At 41.6% G+C, this 22,142-nt stretch overlaps 1 protein-coding gene across 2 annotated transcripts in view; it reads right to left on the bottom strand.

Moving 5' to 3' along the window:
• Nucleotides 1-20,318, bottom strand: part of otud5a (OTU deubiquitinase 5a) — a 36,154-nt gene extending 15,836 nt beyond the window's left edge. Inside the window, exons 1-2 of one of the 2 annotated variants that reach the window (XM_087833830.1) lie at nucleotides 19,469-20,318; nucleotides 13,311-13,404 (exon numbers count right to left, since the gene is read on the bottom strand). In XM_087833830.1, the coding sequence (XP_087689956.1) occupies nucleotides 13,311-13,404; nucleotides 19,469-20,056 (682 nt within the window). In that variant the 5' untranslated portion in view covers nucleotides 20,057-20,318. The remainder of the gene's footprint in view (nucleotides 1-13,310; nucleotides 13,405-19,468) is intronic. The other variant, XM_087833831.1, reaches the window with a different exon arrangement.
• Nucleotides 20,319-22,142: the final 1,824 nt, after the last annotated feature.

The following is a 22,142-nucleotide window of genomic DNA, read 5'->3' as shown; positions in this document are numbered from 1 at the left end:
ACACCACGACAGATAGACTTCTGCAGAATTAATAATAAACCACATGCACACACACCCACACCCACACACAAACACAACACATAAACCACAGCGAGCGTTGTGATTGGTCAGCTTGGACAGCTTTCTCAGAAAGAGGTGGGCCCTCACAGAACCGTGTCCGTCTTGTTTGTTACACCACTGCTGTCGATAAAGTTTTTATCTGAAACTCGCAGTTTGACTCCACCCTGACCGCCAACACCAGCAAAGGCTTCTGGGTACTGAAGTTCAGAAGCAAGCTTTAAATTAGCAGCAGCTGGACACTAACATGGACACTAACATAGATCCTCCTGCTGCTGATTAGATCTCATTATTATTAGTATTTGTTCATAGTGATCAATAAAAACAAGTTATTATTGATTAGAAATATCAGACATTGCAAATATTAGCAGAACCAACATTCTTGGTAGCAGTATTCACATCTCAGTAATCAAGCTTCCAGCTGACCAATCAGAGAGCAGGGGGACGTCACCATCTCTTCTGCAGAACCTTATCAGCTCCGAAGCTCCGCCCCTGTTTTACACATTCGGAAGCGGGCCGCTGACCACAGAGGCGCCACAGTGACGTGACGTGTGGGCCGCTGGGCCTCACGTCCTTCCTCTTTCTGCAGAATTAAGCTCATTGTCAAGCAGGAACCTCAACTTCCAGTCAGAGGTCAGCTTTAATAACATCAGGCGACCTCAAACAGAGAAGTGCGGCCACTTTGTTAGGTCCTGTAATATGTTCAAAACCTGAAGGTAACCTTACGAGTGCTTCAGATCAGCTGCAGTTAACTGACCCCGAAAACGTCTTTGTGTTTGCGAGCCGGCGCTCCACGACCTCGCTCCACAACGTCCACCTCCCTGCAGCTGTTTATCCAGCTGTTTTAACCCTCAGAGCTGTGAATCCAATCAAAATGTCAAATTCTGACACATTTTTATCTATAATTGTCTGACTAGTTTTCATATTCTTCATACGATTTGTTTTATAGTTTTCTTCTATTTTTGAAGCATTTCTTACTACGTTTCAACAAAGCCTTCATTCTTCACTTGCAGCCTGACCTTTGATTCTGCAGAAGTTTAACTGTGTTGTTTCTTTAGACGCTGAGTCACTTATTTACTCGTAAATAATGCAACATGAACTCAGAGATTCACAAGGAGATTACAGAGAATTCAAGGGGAAAGTTAAGAGGGAATTTCCTCACAGCTCAGTATAGGTGTCTGTATTTGTGTGTCTGTATTTGTGTGTGTGTGTTTGTGTGTGTCTGTGCACTGACTCTGGGTCGGTTTTGAGTGACCAGCTCCAGCCGACCTGACACTTTGACAAGTTTAAAAGACTAAAAGACTTATTTGTCGAGCTGAGGTGACCGTGACCTGAGCAGTGGTGCTTTATACTTATGACAGACACACACACAAACACACACAATCACTCTGTACAGGTCTTTGAGTTCTTTTTAAATCCTGCAGCAGGTTTTAGACTTGTGTCAGTGAAATCAGACTGAACTTTGTGAGTGAAACTGAGGAAACATCCCTGCAACTTTTCCACTCTTCTATCAGGCTGCTGCACAGATGAAGAATGCTCTATTTCAAAATAAAAGCTGTGTCTTTTGAAACTCGGCGGTTTCAGTGGTAAGGCTAAACTTTTATTCTGGAGAGAAACGTTCTCCATTTTCAGTTTGTGTCACACTCTTTGCAGTTTCGCTGCCACTCAGCGAGTAGTTGGCAAGCGCTTGAGGACAAGTCAGCTTCTTCCACGCAAACCACAGGGCATCACGGCATCCTGCTGCCGCCCCAAAGCAATCGCAAGGAGGTTATTGGTGCAACAATGTCTTTGCACCAATTTCAACCTGCAGAAACCACAGGAAAGACATTTTCCCTTTACAGAAAAAAACCTTTCCTATGGTTAGTTGACCACCTGGCAACCATGGTCACTGACCAGTCCTAAGTGAGTGATAAGCCTCTAAACATTAAACATAAATAAGTGAAACTATGACAACTGTGAGTGAAAACCTCTCCAATGAAGTATAACGTTGGACGTTTACTGACCCTTTTGTCACTTCTTGATCTAAACACCCAGCACGATGGAGACCAAAAAGCCTAGAGGCTTCCAAGTTCAGAGAGCAGTGGGGATGTAAGGGTGGAGACAGACAGCTTTTTGAAACAGTCAATGATATAACGTTGACTTCCTTTTGGACCATTGTAGGAACTACAGTCTTTGGTGGGGAAGTATCCTCCTTCTCTTTCCTGATACAGCCGCTCAGAGTTTTTTGTTAATACTTTTTGTCATTAGATGGGCAGAAAAAAAGATTTGCATCTTGTGTCTGTTGTCAACACTCTTCAAGGGAAGAGAAGAAGAAGAACCGTAAGTAAGATAACCGCAAGTGATCTTTCAGGAAGATCGCGGTCAAACAGATAAGATGGCTGTTGCGGAACAAATGCATACCATGTTTATTGTTTTGACGCCTGGCGCACTGTCCACACACAAAAGCTCCGCCCTACTGCAGGTACACAACAATGATTTCAATCACAAAGCAAAAAATGAAACCACGGCAGGTGTAAACACCTGAGGATGCCCGACACACCTGAACACACACACAGTTATACAATCTCTGTAACTTTCCACAACTTTTTATAACTCTCAGTCTCGTAACAGTCAGAATCCCAGAGAAACGAATCCAGATGGAGTCGCCTGATGCTGGAAGGGGAAATTTCCAGATGAAAACCGACGGGAAAGTTATTTTCTACACTCACTGAGATTTGTGATATTGGTCACTGAGCTTATGTTGGGGTCATCTGGGCAAACTTTGAAGATACCTGACTTCTTCCACATTTTTAGGTGCAGTCAGCAATTTTTTCTGGTTCACTGTTACATTTTGACCATGTGACCATTAAAAATGTCTGTTAGACTTTGAATTAATGAAACTCCGAATAACATTTTTTTTTTTTTTTTAAACACCAGTGTTTTTCGGGACATTCATGTATGCAGGAAAGAGTTGGGTAGTTGCAACTGTTTTGTGGTACTAGTACAGATGTGGATTATCACAGCATAGTTGAACCATAAACATCAGCTGTGACACTTTTTTTTTTTAAACATTGTATTTTTGCTAATTATTTGCTTTTAAACAACTAAATATGATTCTATAAAGTTATTTTATATGCATATACACTATAAATTAGCTTTTTAATTGTTAATATTGATTTAAAAAAAAAAAATTTTAATATCTCAGAATATAGATTTTTTTCTTCTTCACATTTTATCTGAATTTTTAAACACCGTAATATGTTTTAACATTTTCTTTATTTTCTGAAACACGGAAGACAAACTGACTAAAATGAATAAATATATCAATTAGTCAGCCAATCTCTGTATCTGTAGCTCAGGTCCGTCAGTGCTGCAGGTAACTCCAGATTCAGGCAATGAAGACACAGACTGTGAAAACTAATCAGGACTCAAGTTTGGAGTTTACCAGACAAACTGGAACAAACTGGAACACGCAACGGGTGTCCAGTATGAACTCAAGATTGTACTCTGTGCTCTGACACACACACAGACACACACACACAGACAGATGTAGAAACTATGGAGATTCCACCTCACATACTCCCATGTTTACACAAACTGTCTGGACACAAACACTCAGACATTGCTCTTACAGTAACACAAGGTCAAAGGTCACTCTGACACAAGTCCCTCTCTCTCTCTAACACACACTGCGTGACTCATCGGCAGCAGGAGGTCGTCAGAGTTTCCCTGTGCCCCTCAGTGAGGTTTCTTCATGAAGACACTTCCTCTAGAAAGCGGTGACCTCTGACCTCTTTCCAGTCTAGCTGCTGCGACGACCCAAACATCATCATTCAGACGGTGAGAGAGTTTAGGGCCACAGAACGAGACTTTCATTTCAGGTGCAGGCTGACTTTGGATTGTCTGCACCTGTAGGCCCCCGATCCCTCCACAGCTTCAGCAAAGAAACATCTCAACTCTTCAAGTTCAACTGTCAGGCATCCTGACTCGAGCTGAACCAACCAGCAGAAGTTGGAGCTGGCTGCAGTGAAAGAATTCCCTTTATGTTTCCTGCTGTTATTATTCAGTTTAATTTTGCACAGCGGACAACAACGACATGAAGTAACACCGTGTGATTCTCATAAGGTGTGACTCATCCGTCACTCTTTTATAACATTATGAAAAACTACAGAGGACACTTCAAAAAGAGAGCATATGTAAAAGGGAATGAACAAAGAACAGTAAACACCACCAGAAAATTTCTGAATGTGTCAATGAGTCCATTTAAATGATCTGCATCAATAAGAGCTAACGGGATGTCACGTTTGTACAATGAAGAATGGGTGCGGTGTTTATTATTATAATCAAATAACTGCAGGACAAAAACACTCCTGATTTTCAACAGAACTTTATAAGCTGTGTTTTAATGTGTCTGTTTACGGGACGTATGCCGAGCACACGCTATGTGTACGTCCTATCACAAGAAGTGAACGAGGACAAAAATGGCCACACTTTGAAGTACACCTCGTGCATGTAGAGGGTGCAGGCATGAAACCATGGGGAAAATGATTTTTCCAGAATAAAATAATAAACAAAAATGTTATCAAACCAGAACTATAATAAAAGTGTAGACAATACTTAACAAAAGCTTTACAAAAGATTTAAACTTTGAATGATGTTTACGTGCCCGAGAGCTCGTTCGGACATGTAAATTCATCATATTTGTTGTTCACGTGCTAAATAATGTGAACCTGCATCATTTCTGTGTTTGTTTATGTGTAAAATCCCTGATAACAGTTTGTCCCGCATTTGTTTGTTGGGATCTGCTCACCGTAAACACAGCCTCATAAACACATGAGCTCACCACAGTACAAATCATCGAAACTTTAAAGTGCCAAAGTGTCTCCGAGTTCAACCCACAGACTCGGTCACCTGATTGGCTGAAAGGTCGACGACTTCTGCAGCAGAACTTTTTCCATTCACGGCGCACGCTGTGACAGCTGGGACACATGACTGTCACGTCATGTGAGCAACAACCAGCTGTGTGAGCCAAAACAATGAGTCGCGACTCAAAGTGCTGAGTCAAGGAGGAGAGTGGCGACTCACAGCTGGATAAGACTGTCGGAGACCTGGGAGCCAAAGTGTCTCTGCTCGCTGGGAGACGCTGGGATCCTATCAGCCCACCCAGTCCCCCCAGTCTGCGTGTCAACGCTACTGATGAGCTGAGAATCTTGTTAATTCCCATTAACCCTGAAGTAACTCAAATGACAGAGTGGATTCAATCTTGAGCTTTGCTTTTTTATTTTTTAAATGGCTCTGTGTGAGTTTAACATCTATGCCGGACTTGTCGATGTGGAAAAGCAACACTTTGAAGCTAAAAATCAAACAAACACCTCGTGATTCTGATCTGACTCCTGGATTAACGAGTCAAACCTGCTGGGTTATGAACCTAACTCTGTCCTGATCTCATCGCTGACAGTAAAGCGTTGAGGAAACTGCAGTAAACATGCAGTAAAACCAGCCCCGGCTGCACCACAGGCTGGGATGAGCCGCCTGTCACGAGGTGCTTTGAAAACTGAAATCCACCTGCGGATGCGTTCGATGACACTCACTATTTTTTTTATTAAACACAGTCGGCTGATCTAAACCGACACGAAGTGAAACTGGACGCATGCGAGCTGAGCAATGAAACACGCTCATCACACTCTGCTTTCCACTCCTCTGACTAACCACGACCAGCTGCAGAGCATGCTGGGAGCACGACTGCAACCAGTCGGCCGTTGCGCAACAACGTCAGACATGGGAGACGTTTCCTAATATTTGGAGAAAGAAAAAACCCACAAACATGTGGGTCTAAATTTAAAAAAAAAAAAAGCAAACGCACACACACACACACTCAGGGAAGTGTCGTCAGTGGAAACACACACCGTGTCTCAGCCGTCTGAACTTTACTCTGCATGGTTCAGTTCCAGCTCACACGCTGGAGGCAACTTTTTTCTGTACTGTACAGATTTTAAAGCCATTAACTTTCAGTCGACATAATAAATAAATAAATGTGACATGTTTGAGATCAGCTGTTTGTTGCTGAGCAGCAGCTGCTGTTGGCATGCAGTCAGGTCAGGTGTGTTGGTATCAGCTGTTCCTCTGTGTGTGTGTGTGTGTGTGTGTGTCAGATGTTGTTAGGCAGCAAACAACTGAGAAACACAACCAGACAAAGTCACCACCCTGAACTAGCTGAACACACACACACCCACACACATGCGCGCACACGCACGCACACACAGTGTTGTTCGGGATGTTTGGCTGTTGATGTGGTTTCTGGAGAAATCACTGGTGCGACTCCTGAACCCACTGTTAGCATTTCCACACAATCACAAGAAACCCACCAATGAGAGAGTGAGAGAAGCGATCAATCGAAGCCAAATCAATCGTAGCTCATCAACTGACGAGTGCTGTCAGTTACAGTCTCCATGGCGATTAATTAGGGAAAAACTGCATCTGGCACTGATGTGGTTTGAAAACAAGACGTTGCTCTACAGATCTGTGCTTTGTTTGTGCGCCGAGTGTTAAACGTGGTCACGGGACTGAGATAGAGCGATCGTGAGAATCACCATACATCCCACGATACGATATTATCACAATACTTAACGCACGATACGATATTATTGCAATTTTTTTAAATATTTTGCGATATTCAGATTCTGTACATAAAGGTAAACTTTATCAATATTCATTTTCTCTAATATCAAAGTCTCACACTCAGTCTTTCTCTCATTTCAGTTTGATTGTTGACAAACTGAACGGTTTGTATTACAGTCTAGTCCAACTTAACTGAATCAACCATCTGGTACAATTATAGCTATTCTGAACTATGCAGTTTATGAAAACTATGCAGCCCCTTCAGCAACTGAAGAATTTGAAAGTAAATTAAAACAAAATATAATTTTACATTAAATAAAAAAGTTTTAAACTTAATTAAAATAAAACATGTCTTAAATTAAAATAAGTAAACTGTCATGTTTATTGCTGCCAAAAACAAGTTAAACACATTTGGACAGTGAAGGAATGTCAGGATTCTTGCTCAGAAAAAGGATCAACATGCTCTGAAGTCAGAGCACAAAAACCTTTTTTGTAACAAAATATCGATTTCTGCTGTCCCTGTATCCATACATTATTAGCAAACAAAATATCACCATACTACACAGTATCCATTTTTCCCCCCACCCCTACTACTCAAATGGAGCTCTGTGGGCAGTTAGGAGGCGCTAAGATTGTTTGAACAGATTTTCCAACAATCTGGTGGAAAAATAAAGCCTGTGGAGTGAAAACTGTGAGCTGAGCAGCAGGTTAGAGAGCAAACTGTCAAAGGCAAATTTCCGAGCTGCCATTCGATTCGCGCACGTGCGAGAAATGTTAGTTTCAGCGTTGTTTCTACAACAAACAGTCAGGACAAGATACGTGTCAAACCTTTGCGACTTTTTCTCCGTAACAACAAACTGTGGGACTTTTCCTTCGCAACTATCCCGCCAATAAAAGAAATACCTGCATGTCTGCCATTTTTAATGACGCAGCAGGAATGTGAACTCACACCCGACTGTGTTTACAGCTCGTTCGTCAGCATCAGGCGTTCCTGCATGCACAGAGGTGAAACGCAAGAGACGCTTTGGCGTTTCCCCTGAAGGACATTCACCAGGACGGCAACACCAACACCTGCAACTATCTGTTTACGTCAGGATTGTTTTTCAGGGCTTGTTTTAAAACAGGAGAAAATATAAAATATTTGGAATTTCATGCAGATAAAGTAAATGAAAATATCTGGGACACTTTGACTGCTGCAACTGAAGGTTTTATTCATTTTATTCACATCTGAAATACTACTGGGGGGCAGGACACTTTAAATGTCACCTCATAAACGTGACGGGTCATGAGAGGATTAAAGAAAGAGGAATGAAAAAATGTAATTATTTCGACATTTCTGTGAAATATGAAAAGTTACCGAGGAGTTCGCTGAACCTAAAAAGAACTCAAAAACCTTTACAGGTGACGGGGAGATAAAAAAAACACGCCGACTTTATCAAGTGAGTCGCACACGTCAGAAACTGATCTAATCTTATCGTGCTGTAACTTTAAGCACTCGGGTTCATTTCAGCGCTGACTTCCAATACAGGGAAAATATCAAAACAATTATATCACTGCATAAAGTATTGACATGAGTGTTGCACTAAAATCAACATTTCACTTTTGCTGTATTTTTAATACTTTAATGTAAGAATCACAAGCAGTTACTGAGACACAAGAAGAAAACGTCTCTTCCTGCTGGATCTGGTAGGAACGCTGAGACATTTGAACATTAGTAGGAGTCAAACCTGCAATGATAAAAGATTGGAAACTGATCTAACCTGAAACCGTGTGCGGTAACTCCATCTTTAAGATGTTAAAATCTTATTTTGAAAGCAAAGTCACCTGAAATGCAAACGCTTCAAGCATCACAACTCTCTGAAAACTCGGAGAAAAATCTAAATTAACGTTGGTTTTTTTTCCTGCCACATTGTCTTTCCTGTAAATCATCCCGTGGCACGGTCACAACCCCTCGGGCTGGGTGCCATTGATGCGAAATGTTGCCGTTTCCCCTGCAGCAACGAGGGGGAAACTACAACTCTCACCCACCCACGCAAAAACACACCTGCCCACCCGAAACAGAAAGTGGTCTTCAAGGTGTGAAAGCAGGTTTAACACATCAAAGTGAGATCAGCTGTGTGTTTTTGTTTCTGTGTGTGTGTGAACAGTGCGAGTTTTACTCCAGAGGTGTCAAGTATGCGGTAAGACCATTATCACTATACAGGCACATAAACGGATGTAACATAAAGAGTAAAATAAACATATGTAGTTATTATTATATCGCTAAATATGCTTTTGTAGTGCCATTACACATTTAATAAGCAGATTTCAGGGTTTTTCCTGCATGTTAAGGGAAGATTTTGTCTTCCACCAAAGGAAAATCACCAAGACTCATTTCCTATATTATGCGGGCAACTCATATTTATATGGCTTTTTTGTGTAGTTGCAACTTTGAGCCTGGAAAATCCCTGGATGTGGATCATTTTTTAAATATTGCCCACGGTGTTCATCGCCTCTTTTGTTGGCAGATGGATTAAATGTGAATGTTTACTTATATTTCTTTACATTAAAAGAAAAACAGGATAATAAATAACCGTTTGACTGGTCAGGCCAACTGCAGGAGTTTGACACTGGACCATCACTGCAGCTCCAAGTATTAAAGTAACATTTTTAAAACATGTGTTTTCATGGGGAATAACCCCCCCCCCCCCCCCCAAAAAACAAACAAACAAACAAACAAATAAGTAATAAGAAATGAGGATGTTAAGGGCAAAGGGTGGACTGTAAAATATGTCTTTTAATGGCCTCTGTTGTTCGACGCTGGCTCACTTAAACCGCAGAAAACATCCCAACACTCGTAATTCTGACCATAAACTCGGGTATCCTAAACCCAGCAGCAGCGCACCAATGAGGTGTGTGCTGTTCCAGAGGCTCCTCCCTGTCATAACGGCCAATGTGATACAGATTGCAGCCTTTGCACATCTGGTTTTCCAGATGTTTGACCATCTGTAGTTGCTTTATTATATTAGGATCAAATATGGGTCAAAAAAATAACAATAAATACGCCGTCTGTTAATCACTGGATTTTCTGTACGCGGTGATCGCGCTGACAGAGAGGTTCGGGTAAGAAGAAGAACAAGAGACCCAGCGAAGAAGACATTCAAGTAAACGTGTAGGCTTCTGGGAAATGCATCAGAGAGAAGAAACGGCCTCTGAAACCAGACGCGAGATGAGCCACAAGTGGACTAAGAGAAAATGAAACATGACACCTTTTCTTTCTTTCATCGCACGTGTCATTTTAAGGTGCACGTCCATCGCCTCACAATCGTTAACCTAAAAAAACACAAAAAAAATACGCACGAGCATCTCTCTGTTGCGCTCGCCAACATCATACATCGGTTATAGCTGGGGGTTTTTTTCCCCCCGCTATCTGAAGTACGAAACAGCATAAGCTTCACTTTCTGTGAATGTGTTGCAGGTTTTCAGTGTGTCTGAGCACTGATGCTGATGTCTGTCGTCGGGGGGTAGACCCATTATGTGGGAATACGTTTGGAGAGGAAGGTAACACGAATATGAAGTCAAGTTCCAGTTCCGAGGTTGCGACCCTTCTGGGTCCGGTAAAACCTATTCAGGTTGTATTTGGTTACGTTCCATAAAAAAAAAATGATCAGAATCTGCTTTGAAATCCCCCCTTTGGTCAGGCTCCATTAACCACTGCAGCACCTGCAGCTAAAACATCCACCGTGTTTGAAAGATGGGCGTAGCCACTGTGAGATCAGTGGTAGTCAAGCCTCGAGCTGAGCTTATCACCACTGTGGTGTTTTGAAAGTGGACACAAAACGAGAAGGGTGGCTCCGACTGTGAAACCAAGAAATATGTTTGTTTACAAGAAAAATGTTGTTTTCTAAAAGAGTTACTAGAATGACAAGAAACTACTAAAGACTTCAATGAACTGGACTTGTTTTTGCATCGCCGTCGGCCCCTGCTGGCTATTAGAAAGATCCATCTATTTCCCAGCTGCCACAGGGTGCGAGGTAGGGCCCACCCTGCACAGGTCAGCAGGGCTAACATAGACAGACGAACACTTTCACACCTACAGCCAATTTAGAATCACCAAACAACCCAACCCCACTAACTGCATGTCTTTGAACTTTGAGAGAAATCCAGAGTACCCGAAGAGGAGAACATGTTACCACCACACAGAAAGGCCTTGGCTGGATGGTGGATTCAAACCCAGGACCTGCTTGCTGTGAGGCAACAGTGCTAACCTCTGTGTTGTTAGAAAGAAGGCTCAAAACACGTGCCTTAAACCCGCCTTCTTCTAAATGGCCAGTAGAGGGCTCCTATGGGCTGCAAAGCAAAAACCAGTTGTTCAGAAGTTCTGAAAACAGGCCCCGCCTCCTTTTCTCTCTGCAAACACTTTCCTGCTGATGTCACAGGCTCAATCGCTAGTTTCAAATCTTATTTCATAAAACAAAGCTGATTTTGTAAGTTAGAGGGAGGGATGGTGGATATACTGGACAAAGGGTGGTGATGATGCCAGGCAGGAGGAAACGAGGAGGACCTCAGAGCAGGTTTGTGGATGTGGTGAAGGACAACACGCAGAGGCTTGGTGTGACAGAGGACGGTAGAGACGGGGTGAGATAGGGAGACGAGCCGCTGTGGCGACCCCTAAAGGGAACGGCTGAAAGAAGATGACGATTACAGTCAGGTAGGATCATCCTGAGTGTCCTCATCAGCCAACAACTCATCACAGTCAGAGCGTCTCTTCACTTCTGGTTACAAAACACCAAGACGGCGACAACAAAAATCAGTCGTCGAGGCTTCATAACAACACTCCATCTAACACTCTGATCCCATTGTGGTTACATCCATCCTTTATATACAGTTAATGAACTAAACAGCAACTTCAGCTTCTCTGAGCTGCATGTAAATGATCATTTTAAAACGAGAGGAAAAAGAGTGATTTCTGATGTGAGGGTTTTGTTTTCAGCATAAAGGCTCGGTGTATTTGGGTTGACAGGGTGAAACTCAGGAACAACCAGAGTTTATTATCTAACAGCAGGAAGACAGGTGTGAGTTTACAGGTACTTACAGGCAGCGCAAACACACACACATGCACACACACACACAGGGCCGGGGTCAGTGCGATGATATAACTGCAGCGACATAATAGCCTCTACCTGAAAGACAACCTGGACTCGACTGAAAGGACCTCTGTGTGGCTTACAGGAACACACACACAGAAACCTTCATCTTTCACAGTGTGACCCACATTTCCAACACACACACACTCTTACAAAAGAACAGTCTGTCAGCATCAGAGCGCCCCCTGTTGCAACAGAGCAGCCCCAGCAGCAGGCTTGTGTCAGTATGACCTCAGGACTGCAGAGCAGGGCTGCTGCTGTGTTTTGATGGTAGCGTGTGACATAACTGCTCTGGAGCAGGTTACATTTCACAAGCAGAGAGGAAGAAAAACAAAATCACAGCATGAAGGTGAATCAGTTCTCTTCCAGTAAGAAAAGCTTTTAAAGCCTTTATTTTGGGCAGCGTCAGCTCACTTTCAAACAAATCATTTTTGAAAATCTGATCTTAACTGGATATTCTGTATCTGCACTTTTTATTTCATGCTGACTGAAACAAATGTTAATTTAAACGACATTTCAAAGCAAAGTGTCCAGATGTGCTTCGATGTGGCTGCTGAGTAACAGCACAAACGGGCTGGGGTCATTAACTTGAATTTAAATTGATTTTCTTTTGGACCACTTGCCAAATTCCACCTTAACACTGGCTGGGAAGTAGCCACAATGTCTCATCTAATCCCTACGATAGAAATTATTATTCAAATCACACTCTCAGCCCTGACTACACCTCTGTGTAAAACCTGATGCTTCGCGGCTGTTGGTAAGGCTCCACCTATCTATGGCGCTACAGTTACCTGGTAATTACCGCAGGGTTTTCTAAACAGCTTTTCATTAAATAACGATCACTGTGTGACCTCTTTTCAGCATTCTCTTTTGTTCATGGAGAGGAAGTGACACGACTGTGGGAAATTACCTGATTTATCAGATTACCCTATGTTTACTGCACCTAATCACCAATGACTCTGCTTCTTATGTCCTGATTGTTTCTCACACTGATAAATCATTTTAATCGAGGTGAAATCTTTTTAAAAAATGTAAAAATGTAAAATAAAAAAACATAATATATGAAATTAATTTAGCTTAAACAAGAGCATTAACAAACAGCAAAGACCTTTTTCAGCTTCGTAGCTGAAAAAGTGTTATATGTAAAATGTCTGGACTTCTTTAAGTTGCTTGAAGACGTTTCACCTCTCATCCGAGAAGCTTCTTCAGTTCTAAGGTCAAATGGTGGAGAGTCCCAGATTTAAACTCTCCACCATTTGACCTTAGAACTGAAGAAGCTTCTCGGATGAGAGGTGAAACGTCTTCAAGCAACTTAAAGAAGTCCAGACGCTTTTCTTTGCAAGCTCCTTTGACTACGATGACCTGGATGACTGAGAACCTTCACAGACTTGTATGTAAAATGTAAACACATCAGTGCAAACCTACTGCAACACTGACATCTGCTGTCAGCCAGAGGAAGTGCAGGGAACCAGCTCAGGAGACACCAGAACACTGTGTGTGTGTGTGTGTGTGTGTGTGTTAATTACTCACCGACAGCTCTGAACAGACACGCTCCATCCTCCTTCATCTTCTTGATGACAAATCCTTTCTTCTCCCTCAGAGCTTTTTCAAACCAGTGCTCCTGCTGAACACACACACACACACACACACACACACACACACACACACACACACACACACACACACACACACACACACAGACAGAGTCAGTGAACTGGACCTGAGCAGCATTATATGTGAGGACCTAGAGGACAGTTTGCTCAGTTCCATTATTGATTCATTGCTGTGTTATTTTCTAGAATAATTAAATTCACCGTTTGGTTGCTAAAGCAGGAAAATGGTGCTCAAGTCCTCCAGGGTTAGTGGCCGGACATAACAAATGAATGAGATCTTCTGCAGCAGCTCCTCCCATCCTGATCATCAGTTATCTAATGCTGATCAATAACAGTGGAGCAGACACACTGGTTTCTAACACTGCGGATGTTCAGGTGATCTCAGGAGCCCTAAATACACACTTATTCTTCTTTGAGACACTGCTGAACAGGATGCTTTTTATTTTAAAAAAAGAAGAAGAAGAAGCAAATAATCAAAACTAAAAACAATTTATTTCCTTATCATGTGCACTTTTACACTTCTGTAATCACAACATACCCTGATATTTCCCTCTCTGAGGATCAGTCTAAAAGTACAGAAATAAAACTTACAATCACAAACATAACTCTGCTTTTAACCCCAGTTTTACCATATTTATCATTTTATTGTTTATGTGTCTAAAATGTCTCACAGGTTCATTATATTCTGTATTTGTTGATGAGCTGAGGAGCTGCACCGAGGACCAGGATAAATCAAATAAGCCTTATTTTGAACTGTGAGTCATGCAAAGCTACTCTAAAATGTAGAGATGTTTTGGACTTTGGATCATTTATATAATTTATAATCCTAATTTTAATTTAAACAGGGTTTAATTAACTCAAACTTAAATACAGGTCCAAAAAAAAGCAGGAAAACAGACAAATCTGTGTCAACCGAGGTAAGAAAGTTTGCCTCAACCTGTGTGTGTAATTATCCCTCACAGGCCCTAGAGCAGAGTCCAAGAATAAAAAACAAACAGCTGGAAATTAGCATAATGGCTCCTCTTTAAATAAAAAGTCACACTTGGCTCATTAGTCAAACAAAAAGTGAAACCATGAACTAAAGTCAGATGAAGAAAGGCTAAAAAAAAACAACATGTTTAAAACTGGACATCTGTTATAACACAAACAGGTTATAAAAAGCACCGATACCGAAAGTGCGAGTCGGCGACGGCTTCGTGAACAGCAGCTGGGTTTAACAGCAGGACACAAATGTCACAAGACGAGTCCTGAACGGATTCGTTCTGTCAGTGCTCGATCGCTGCTGTGCGAGCCGGGCGGACCGCTTCAGGCAAAGAAAATGCTCCGATTTCTGAGAATAAAGCTGCAGGCTGGGAGCAGAACGAATGTAAAAAGCATGACCGCGGCATCGGCCTCAGCTTTCACTTTAATACAACAACAGGTCTGAAGAACAACAACAACAAACCAGAGACGTTATGTGAAAGAGACACAAGGAATTAAAGAAATAGCACAATTCTGTTTTATTATGCTTTGGCCTCTACAGGGCCACTTAGGGCTGGTCCATATAATGATATATATAAAAACATCTGTTTCATTTTACGCAAAATAAATGTTTAAGGCAATATTTTTTCATGTTTTGATGGTCACTGTAGTGGCTATATTAATTTCTTAAAGTTCTCTCTTTCTCTTATATTTAATATAACCACACTACTGACGGACAAGCGTCTGTTTTTATGTGTTGTCGTTAGCAATAACGACAGTAAAACCATCACGTGTCCGCTTGTTTATTTTCCACATAAACCTTTCAGAATAAAGCTCAAGATCCTGTTCAGACTTTTCAAAATAAACTGAATCACGTGAAAGAGTATCCAGAGTATTTACGGATGAGAAGCAAAAAGAGCCGCCAGGTGCTAAAAAATAAACCTTAGACTCAAACGTTAGAACAGGCTTTTCCCCGCAGCACGCCGTGTAATAAATACTCACAAAGAAAACGGCGGCTGTTACAACTTATGTCTAAAAATGTATCGTTTCATGCATCTGTTAAAACACTCGACTCCAGCTACACGACGCGCAGCTGGAAACACTCCACGCAAGTCGAGCTGCCCGAGATTCACAGAATTTACAGAAAATGTTACATTTATGTGATTTATATTGTTATCGGACGATAGATGTCTTAATATCGGGATATGAGATTTTGGTCATATTGCACAGCCCTAGGGCCACTTTATTGCTGTGTTTCATTGCAGCACTTTAATGTACTTTATTTACATTTTTACACAGAGGTTTACTTGCTGAACTGCCCGGTTTTGTTTACACGTTTCCTTCGATCGAGCTTCTTTCGTCTGGGTTATTTTCAACTTTTTGTAAAGTATTATTTGTTCTATTTATCATTATCGATATGACTTGTCGATTCTCACTGGCTCCTCTTTGAGTCACCACCATCACCAAGCAGCACATCAAAGACATTACATTCATACAAATTACTTGCATGCTGTGTGGACGCAATTCCCCTCTTTGTTATGATCAGAGCCTTGGTCATCACTCAAAAAGTAATTATTACTCACATTACACAGGACACTTTTCTTAAACGTGTAAAAATGCAGTACATTACTTAATTACTCCCAGAAGAAAGTAATTCATTATATAGTTCTTACATTACTTTCATGTCACTGTGTAAAATGACCTAAAACACACCGCCTGAGGTAATTTCTCATTTAACAGTTGAAACTGCAGACCTACACACTAACACAAATCCTATTAAGGACACACGTATAATCTGTCTCTTAGTATTAGACAAAGCCTCTTATAGCAGAAAACAAAGCCAACAGCAAAGATGAAACCCAGCACAAACAGACTTTAAAGCGATCGCCACGGTGAATCTACTGTAGAGACATGAACAGGTACAAACGGAAGCTGCAAACTGCTCATCAGTTTGTTACCTGTTGAAGTTCAGGGTGTGTCTGCTGGGCTGGGGTCAGTGTTCACTCAGCTTTAAGTCACTCTGGGTTCTTGGCTAGTTAGCGTTGCAGTTTACACTTTACCACTGCACTCTCTCTTTGTGCAGTAAAAATAAAACTAATGACCATATCCTGCACCACTATTTTCCTCCTCCGACACACAAACTGATCGTAGCACAAGTGCACGAACCGATAAGTGTGATCGACAGACAACCAGACTAACAGCCCCAAGGAACTGGACAACTGGGAACTGGTTCTCTAAGCAACTGGTTACCGACTCCCATCCCTAATTCAACCTGACATCCTCGTAATCAGCAAATTCTTTGGTACAGTAACTTTTCTATATTGGGAAAATGAGTTTGGCAAATGTAGGTCACAGAGAGACCTTTCATGTGCTATGATTTGTTATAAGCAGCCATCCATGTCCCACTGTGATATATGACCCTTGAGGTTTTTCTCTGGTGAAAAACTGACTTGAAATCGGTGCCGTTTTTCTACTGAAACGATGACATTTCCCATGATGCTGACGCTCAGAGCTGGTTACAGAAAAATCAATCTACATTTCTAAATTAAAGGACATTCTGTCTGCAGACCGTGAAACTGATTTGGCTGCAGTTTTTTTTTAAAATGAAACTTTAAAGTGTTTTTCAGCATTTCCTGTTATGAACTATAATGACTACAAAATGCTAACAAAATGAGGTGAATTGACTTGTGCCCTGTACTTGGAAGGCCACTAACTTGTTATCATATCTTGAAGGTAACATTTTGCAAGGTTTCATTAAATATACAAAGTTATTGCACCAAAACAAACATAAACAAATAACAAGCAAACAAAATAGATGTGGATGATTTTATAATAGGCTGTTCCTTATCACTCCCTCCAAATAGATTTTTTATCTGGCTCAATCTGAACTAAAAAGCGAGTTTGAGGATTTAATGAGGGGCAAAAAACAAACTGCTGTAAAGACTCGACTTAAAATACAAGGAAAAAACAACAGTTTCATATACAAAATCAAAGCAAAAGACAAAATTATTTAACCTGCACCAGAAAATACTAATAACTTAGATTTTCTCCATTTAAAGCGATGCATTACCAGGGACTGTAACATCTAGTCCTTTTTACTGAGTCAGAAACACCTCCAACATCAAACTGAGTAGCACTTCAAAGTTCATTTCTGCTTGATATAGTCGCGTTATTGATCCGTAAATATCAAACATCTATTCTGCTTGAGATTCAAATTAAAAGCCTCCCTGCAGAGTGCTTCGGTTCAGGCTCAGTTTGTCATTCTGTGGATCCCCGACACTGAGTAAAGTAAAACTTCTGGTTTAATCCCGACTTTTCAGTGTTAAAAAGGCAGTTAACATCTTAAGCTTAGGTTTACCGTTGCCATGGCAACTAAGCTGCAGACCTAACCTGCTCCATGTTCACAATAAGAGAGCAAGAGGTATGAAATCATCGCCTAGTGACTAATCAGTTCTCCAGGAAACACCGTCACCATTCCTGGAAGATCCTGCTGACCTCACTGCACTGCAGAAAGAGTGTTTGAAGTCTTTGTTTTCCTGATGAGCATCAGGAATAAATACAGATTCTTAAGACACAGCATAATTCCTTGATTTTTGCCTCTGGTTGACTACAGATTTTTTTTTAAATTAACTGTTCTATGAGTGTAAGTATAATCCTAAAACAAAGAACCTATTTGTACTTGTAGACCTTTTATCAAGTCTGCATGGAGACCGAGTCAGTGGATGAACCACCTCAGGACTTTTACATTTATTCTTTACTCACTCTCAGACTGTTGAACACCACCAGCAGCTGAAAGAATAACACTTTCTTACACACATATAAACAGTGATTTAACTGAACAAAAATTCTAATCAGTCAAATTCGCTCGTGTCTTAATGACAGAGCTGTGAGAAGTCTGTTTAGTTACACAGTCGGCTTTCTTCTCTGGCTTCAAATAGACTTTAACTTTATTACCATAGCAGGTCTTTTCCAGTCTTATTGACAAAAGCACCAAAGTGCGCACACATTCATACTAACAATCTGCTGCTTTGTCTGCAGCAGCTGTGTTACTCCCAGTCTGTATTATCCGTTTAACCATATTGTTCACAGTTTTCTCTTCTTTGTAAAAATCAGGTGTTCAGCTGTCTGCAGACCTGCCTGTGCTTCTGACTTTTTGTTGTTCTTGTTTTTTTTTGTGTATATTGATAATATCCATGTTAAGGTTACAGAACATACAGAGAGGATATCCTGCGTAAGCTGAACTTTTTTCATAGTACAGGCCCAGGTGTCCAACAAACGTTTTTAGAATTTCTAGCATGCAGTCAAGAATCTCGGTAAAGAGTTGTGCAAAACCTCATTGGAACAAATGCTTTGCCTTTGTGCTTCATCACATTCTCCAAGAAAAAACAAACCCTGAACATGGGCGACTTCTGAACAAAGAAAAAAATTTAATTGAAATGAATCAATAGGTAAAATAAGCGTTTGGTGTTATTATATTCAACAGAGCGCTGACAAAAATGCGTCCTGGAAATAGTGGCATGAAAATATTTTAATTCTTAGTTTATCTTTCATATGCGTAATATTACGATTCTAAAACATGTATGTAGCAGTTATTATCCTTCCGATCTGGGAACATCTGGCTGTTTATTTTAGCCTCACCTGGATGGGCCGTGGAGACAAATGCAGCTCTCTTTAACAGTGTTTAAATGTGTGCCTAGAGTGTGTTTGTGGTTAGTTTGGGGGTAAATGTTTAACTGCCAGGTGATCAAACGTCCGTGCTGTTGCTATGGTTGCCCCGAACGGGTTTCTCTTAAGACCTCAGGTGAGCAGACATGATTAGCAGGTTACTTAATGAACGCCCCACCACCACCACCAATTGTCACAACAGCCTGCCTCTGGGGGGAAACGACTCATTGGTCTTAAGCGTAAAACTGAACAATAACAGCAATTTCTTCCCTCTTAAAGTTAACTTAAATCCTTATTTTCTGCTTCCTAGTGGCCTGTGCTGATTTTATACGTTTTGTTTTCGGTCTTTAAGTACCTGAGTTCTGGTAAAAGTGCCGGAAATCACCTGTGCAGGAGCACTAGCAGCTCCGTTAGCCTTGTTGCTAATGTTAGCTAGCGTTAGCGTCCTACCTGCTCCACAGTAGCCGGGTCCATGGACTGAAGCCGGGCGGCGTTCTCGTACTCGTCCTCGCTGTTGTTTCCGGCTCCTTCCTCCGTGTCCTGGCTGGACCCTACACCTCCCGGTCCGGTCACCCCGGGCTGGCCTCCGCCGGCCAGCGCCCCCACCACCCCACCGGAGCAGGTGCCTGCCTGCCTCCGCCTCTTGCTCAGCCCGGGCCCGGAGCAGCAGCTGCCGATGCCTCCGCCGCATCCGACGACGCCGGACGACACGACGAGCTCTCCGCGGGACCCGGCAACCATTCCGCCGCTGTTGTCCCGACCATCGCCCGGCCCCACAGGGGACACGGAGCCGACGGGCGGCGGAGAGGCCTGCTGCGGCCGGGAGCTCGCCTCAATGCTCCGCCTGTCGTCCCTGGCGGAGGGTGGAGCGGGCTGGTAGGACCAAGGCGGAGGGGAAGCCCTCGGTCGGGTTCCAGTTCGCCCTGAGTGCGGGTGAGGGTGTTGGTGAGGGTCGGAGCCGGTCCGACGATCGCTGTCATCTGCGTGGTCCGAGACGCCGACCCCGGAGCTAGGCTTCTTCTTCGGGAGAATAGTCATGGTGGAGAGTGTGGAGGAAGCAGGGAGGGGGTCAGAGGGTGACAAGTCCTCCCTTTCTAGATCAAATAAGACGGTCTACTCGCCCTCCGGCCCGGCCGTTTGGCACCAATCACCGAGCTAAGGCTCTTATCGACCCGAAATGGACACAAAAGCGACGTTTCGGCTCCTTTTCAACGGTTTAGTTGAATAAAAACAAAACGCGTCTCCCTCTTCCGTCCACAGCGCGTCCGGTCACAACATCAACACAACATGACGTCACGTCCGGGACGGCTGCCACGGCACGTTTACGGCAGGACGTCAACCAGACCTTTGTTTTTATTCCGTGTTTATTTTAAAATCCAAACTTTATAATAAATATTTTATTTATTAGAAAAAATCTTTTGTTTGTATACTATTACTACTACTACTACTACTACAACTAATACCACTAATAATAATAATAGTAGAAATATATAGTTATTATTAATAATACATTTGACATGACAAACAAATACATACACATACACAAAATAATGAGCTTAATTAAAAAAAGTAAATTTAATTAAATATAGAATTGCTTTTACATATTACTTTTTGCAATTTATTGTAATACAATTTATTCATTTCAGTTAAGTATGCAAAAAGTATGTAATCAGTGTTATTATTTAGTATGTATTATTAGTATATTTTGAATGTAAATGCAGAAAAAACATCCTGCAGTTATAAGTTGCCTTTTTTCTCCGTGTCTCTTTAATCTGAACTCTCCGCATCTAAATGTGACCTTTTCTTGCTGTGTGATATGAGAACTTTTCTCAAAACAAAACTGTGTAGGTGTAATTTTGAAAGGGTTAGGATGGGATTCACGACCAAATATTTCAGGTCAGTTTGCTAACTGGAGACTTTCTGAGCTACATAAGCTCTCACACAGAAGATGGGCCCTGCAGATCTGCAGCTTATTATTAGGAACTTTCTCTCTGAACCTTTCTCTATATGGACACCTGATTTTTACTCTAAATGCAATTGCAGAAATATGAAGTTTCTTCAGACAAATAGGAACACAAGTTCACATTTCACAACATCATAATCTAAAACTCCACAGAGATAACCCAATGAGCTGCCTGGCAGGCTCTGACTTAAAATGTTTCCATTTGATATCTGAACCAAGGAAAACCCTATTTATCTAACCATCCATCCACTGAGCCCATCCCAGTGTTGTGGGGGGATAGGTGGTTTACATCTGTAGAGGTCACCATTCTGTTGCAGAGATATTTACTAATACATATACCTTGTACTTTAAAAAGGCATAATTTCCCTTAGAGAACAGAATTAAATGAGATATGAACTGATGTGACTTTTACCAGGTTTAGATAAGACATATGTAATTTGAATGTGAGCACAAAGTTAAGCTTTAGAAAAGAAAACTGTTGAAAACTGGTACATTTATGAGAAAAGGTAAAATGAGTTGGTTCTTGACCCAATAAAATACAGCTTTTCTCATGTTTATTTCATGAGTTTAATCTTTAATTTCGACCCTTCTGAGTTGTTTGCCTAGATTGTTTCTTTTACTGCATTTTTGTTTTCAAAGGTCGTCATTGGCTGTCGTAACTTAACCCTACTGAAAATAGTAGAACACAGATTTCTTCCTGTCAGGCAGTAAAACAGACTGACTAAAAAATACAGGAAGTAGTGTTAATTCTCCACGATTAAACCAATGAAGAAAAATAGTGTGTTTGTATGTATATATATATATATATATATATATAGAGAGAGAGAGAGAGAGAGAGACAGCTATCTCTCTCTATATAAAATATATATAAAAGTCTGGCCATCTGTCTTTACACAGCGACATAATTCACGGCAACAACTGCTGGTTGAGACAAAAGCAAGAAAACAGCCGAACAATGATGTTTGACAACAGGTCATGTAGGTGTTGCCTAGCAACCAGAGGAGAGGAAGCAGTTAGTGATGGAGAACAAATAGACCGCTGCGTTCAGCTCGGCATCCTGAGGGAGAAGCTTCACAAACCAAAACGAACCAGAAGTTACTCCTGATCGCTTTGTTTTGTTTATTTAAAAAAGAGCTTCATGTGCAGCCCTGATGGCGCCAC

Source organism: Neolamprologus brichardi, chromosome 20, assembly GCF_056152115.1.
Source record: "Neolamprologus brichardi isolate AB-2024 chromosome 20, ASM5615211v1, whole genome shotgun sequence".
NCBI classification, from domain to species: domain Eukaryota; kingdom Metazoa; phylum Chordata; class Actinopteri; order Cichliformes; family Cichlidae; genus Neolamprologus; species Neolamprologus brichardi.
This window is presented reverse-complemented; position numbering and strand designations above follow the sequence as displayed.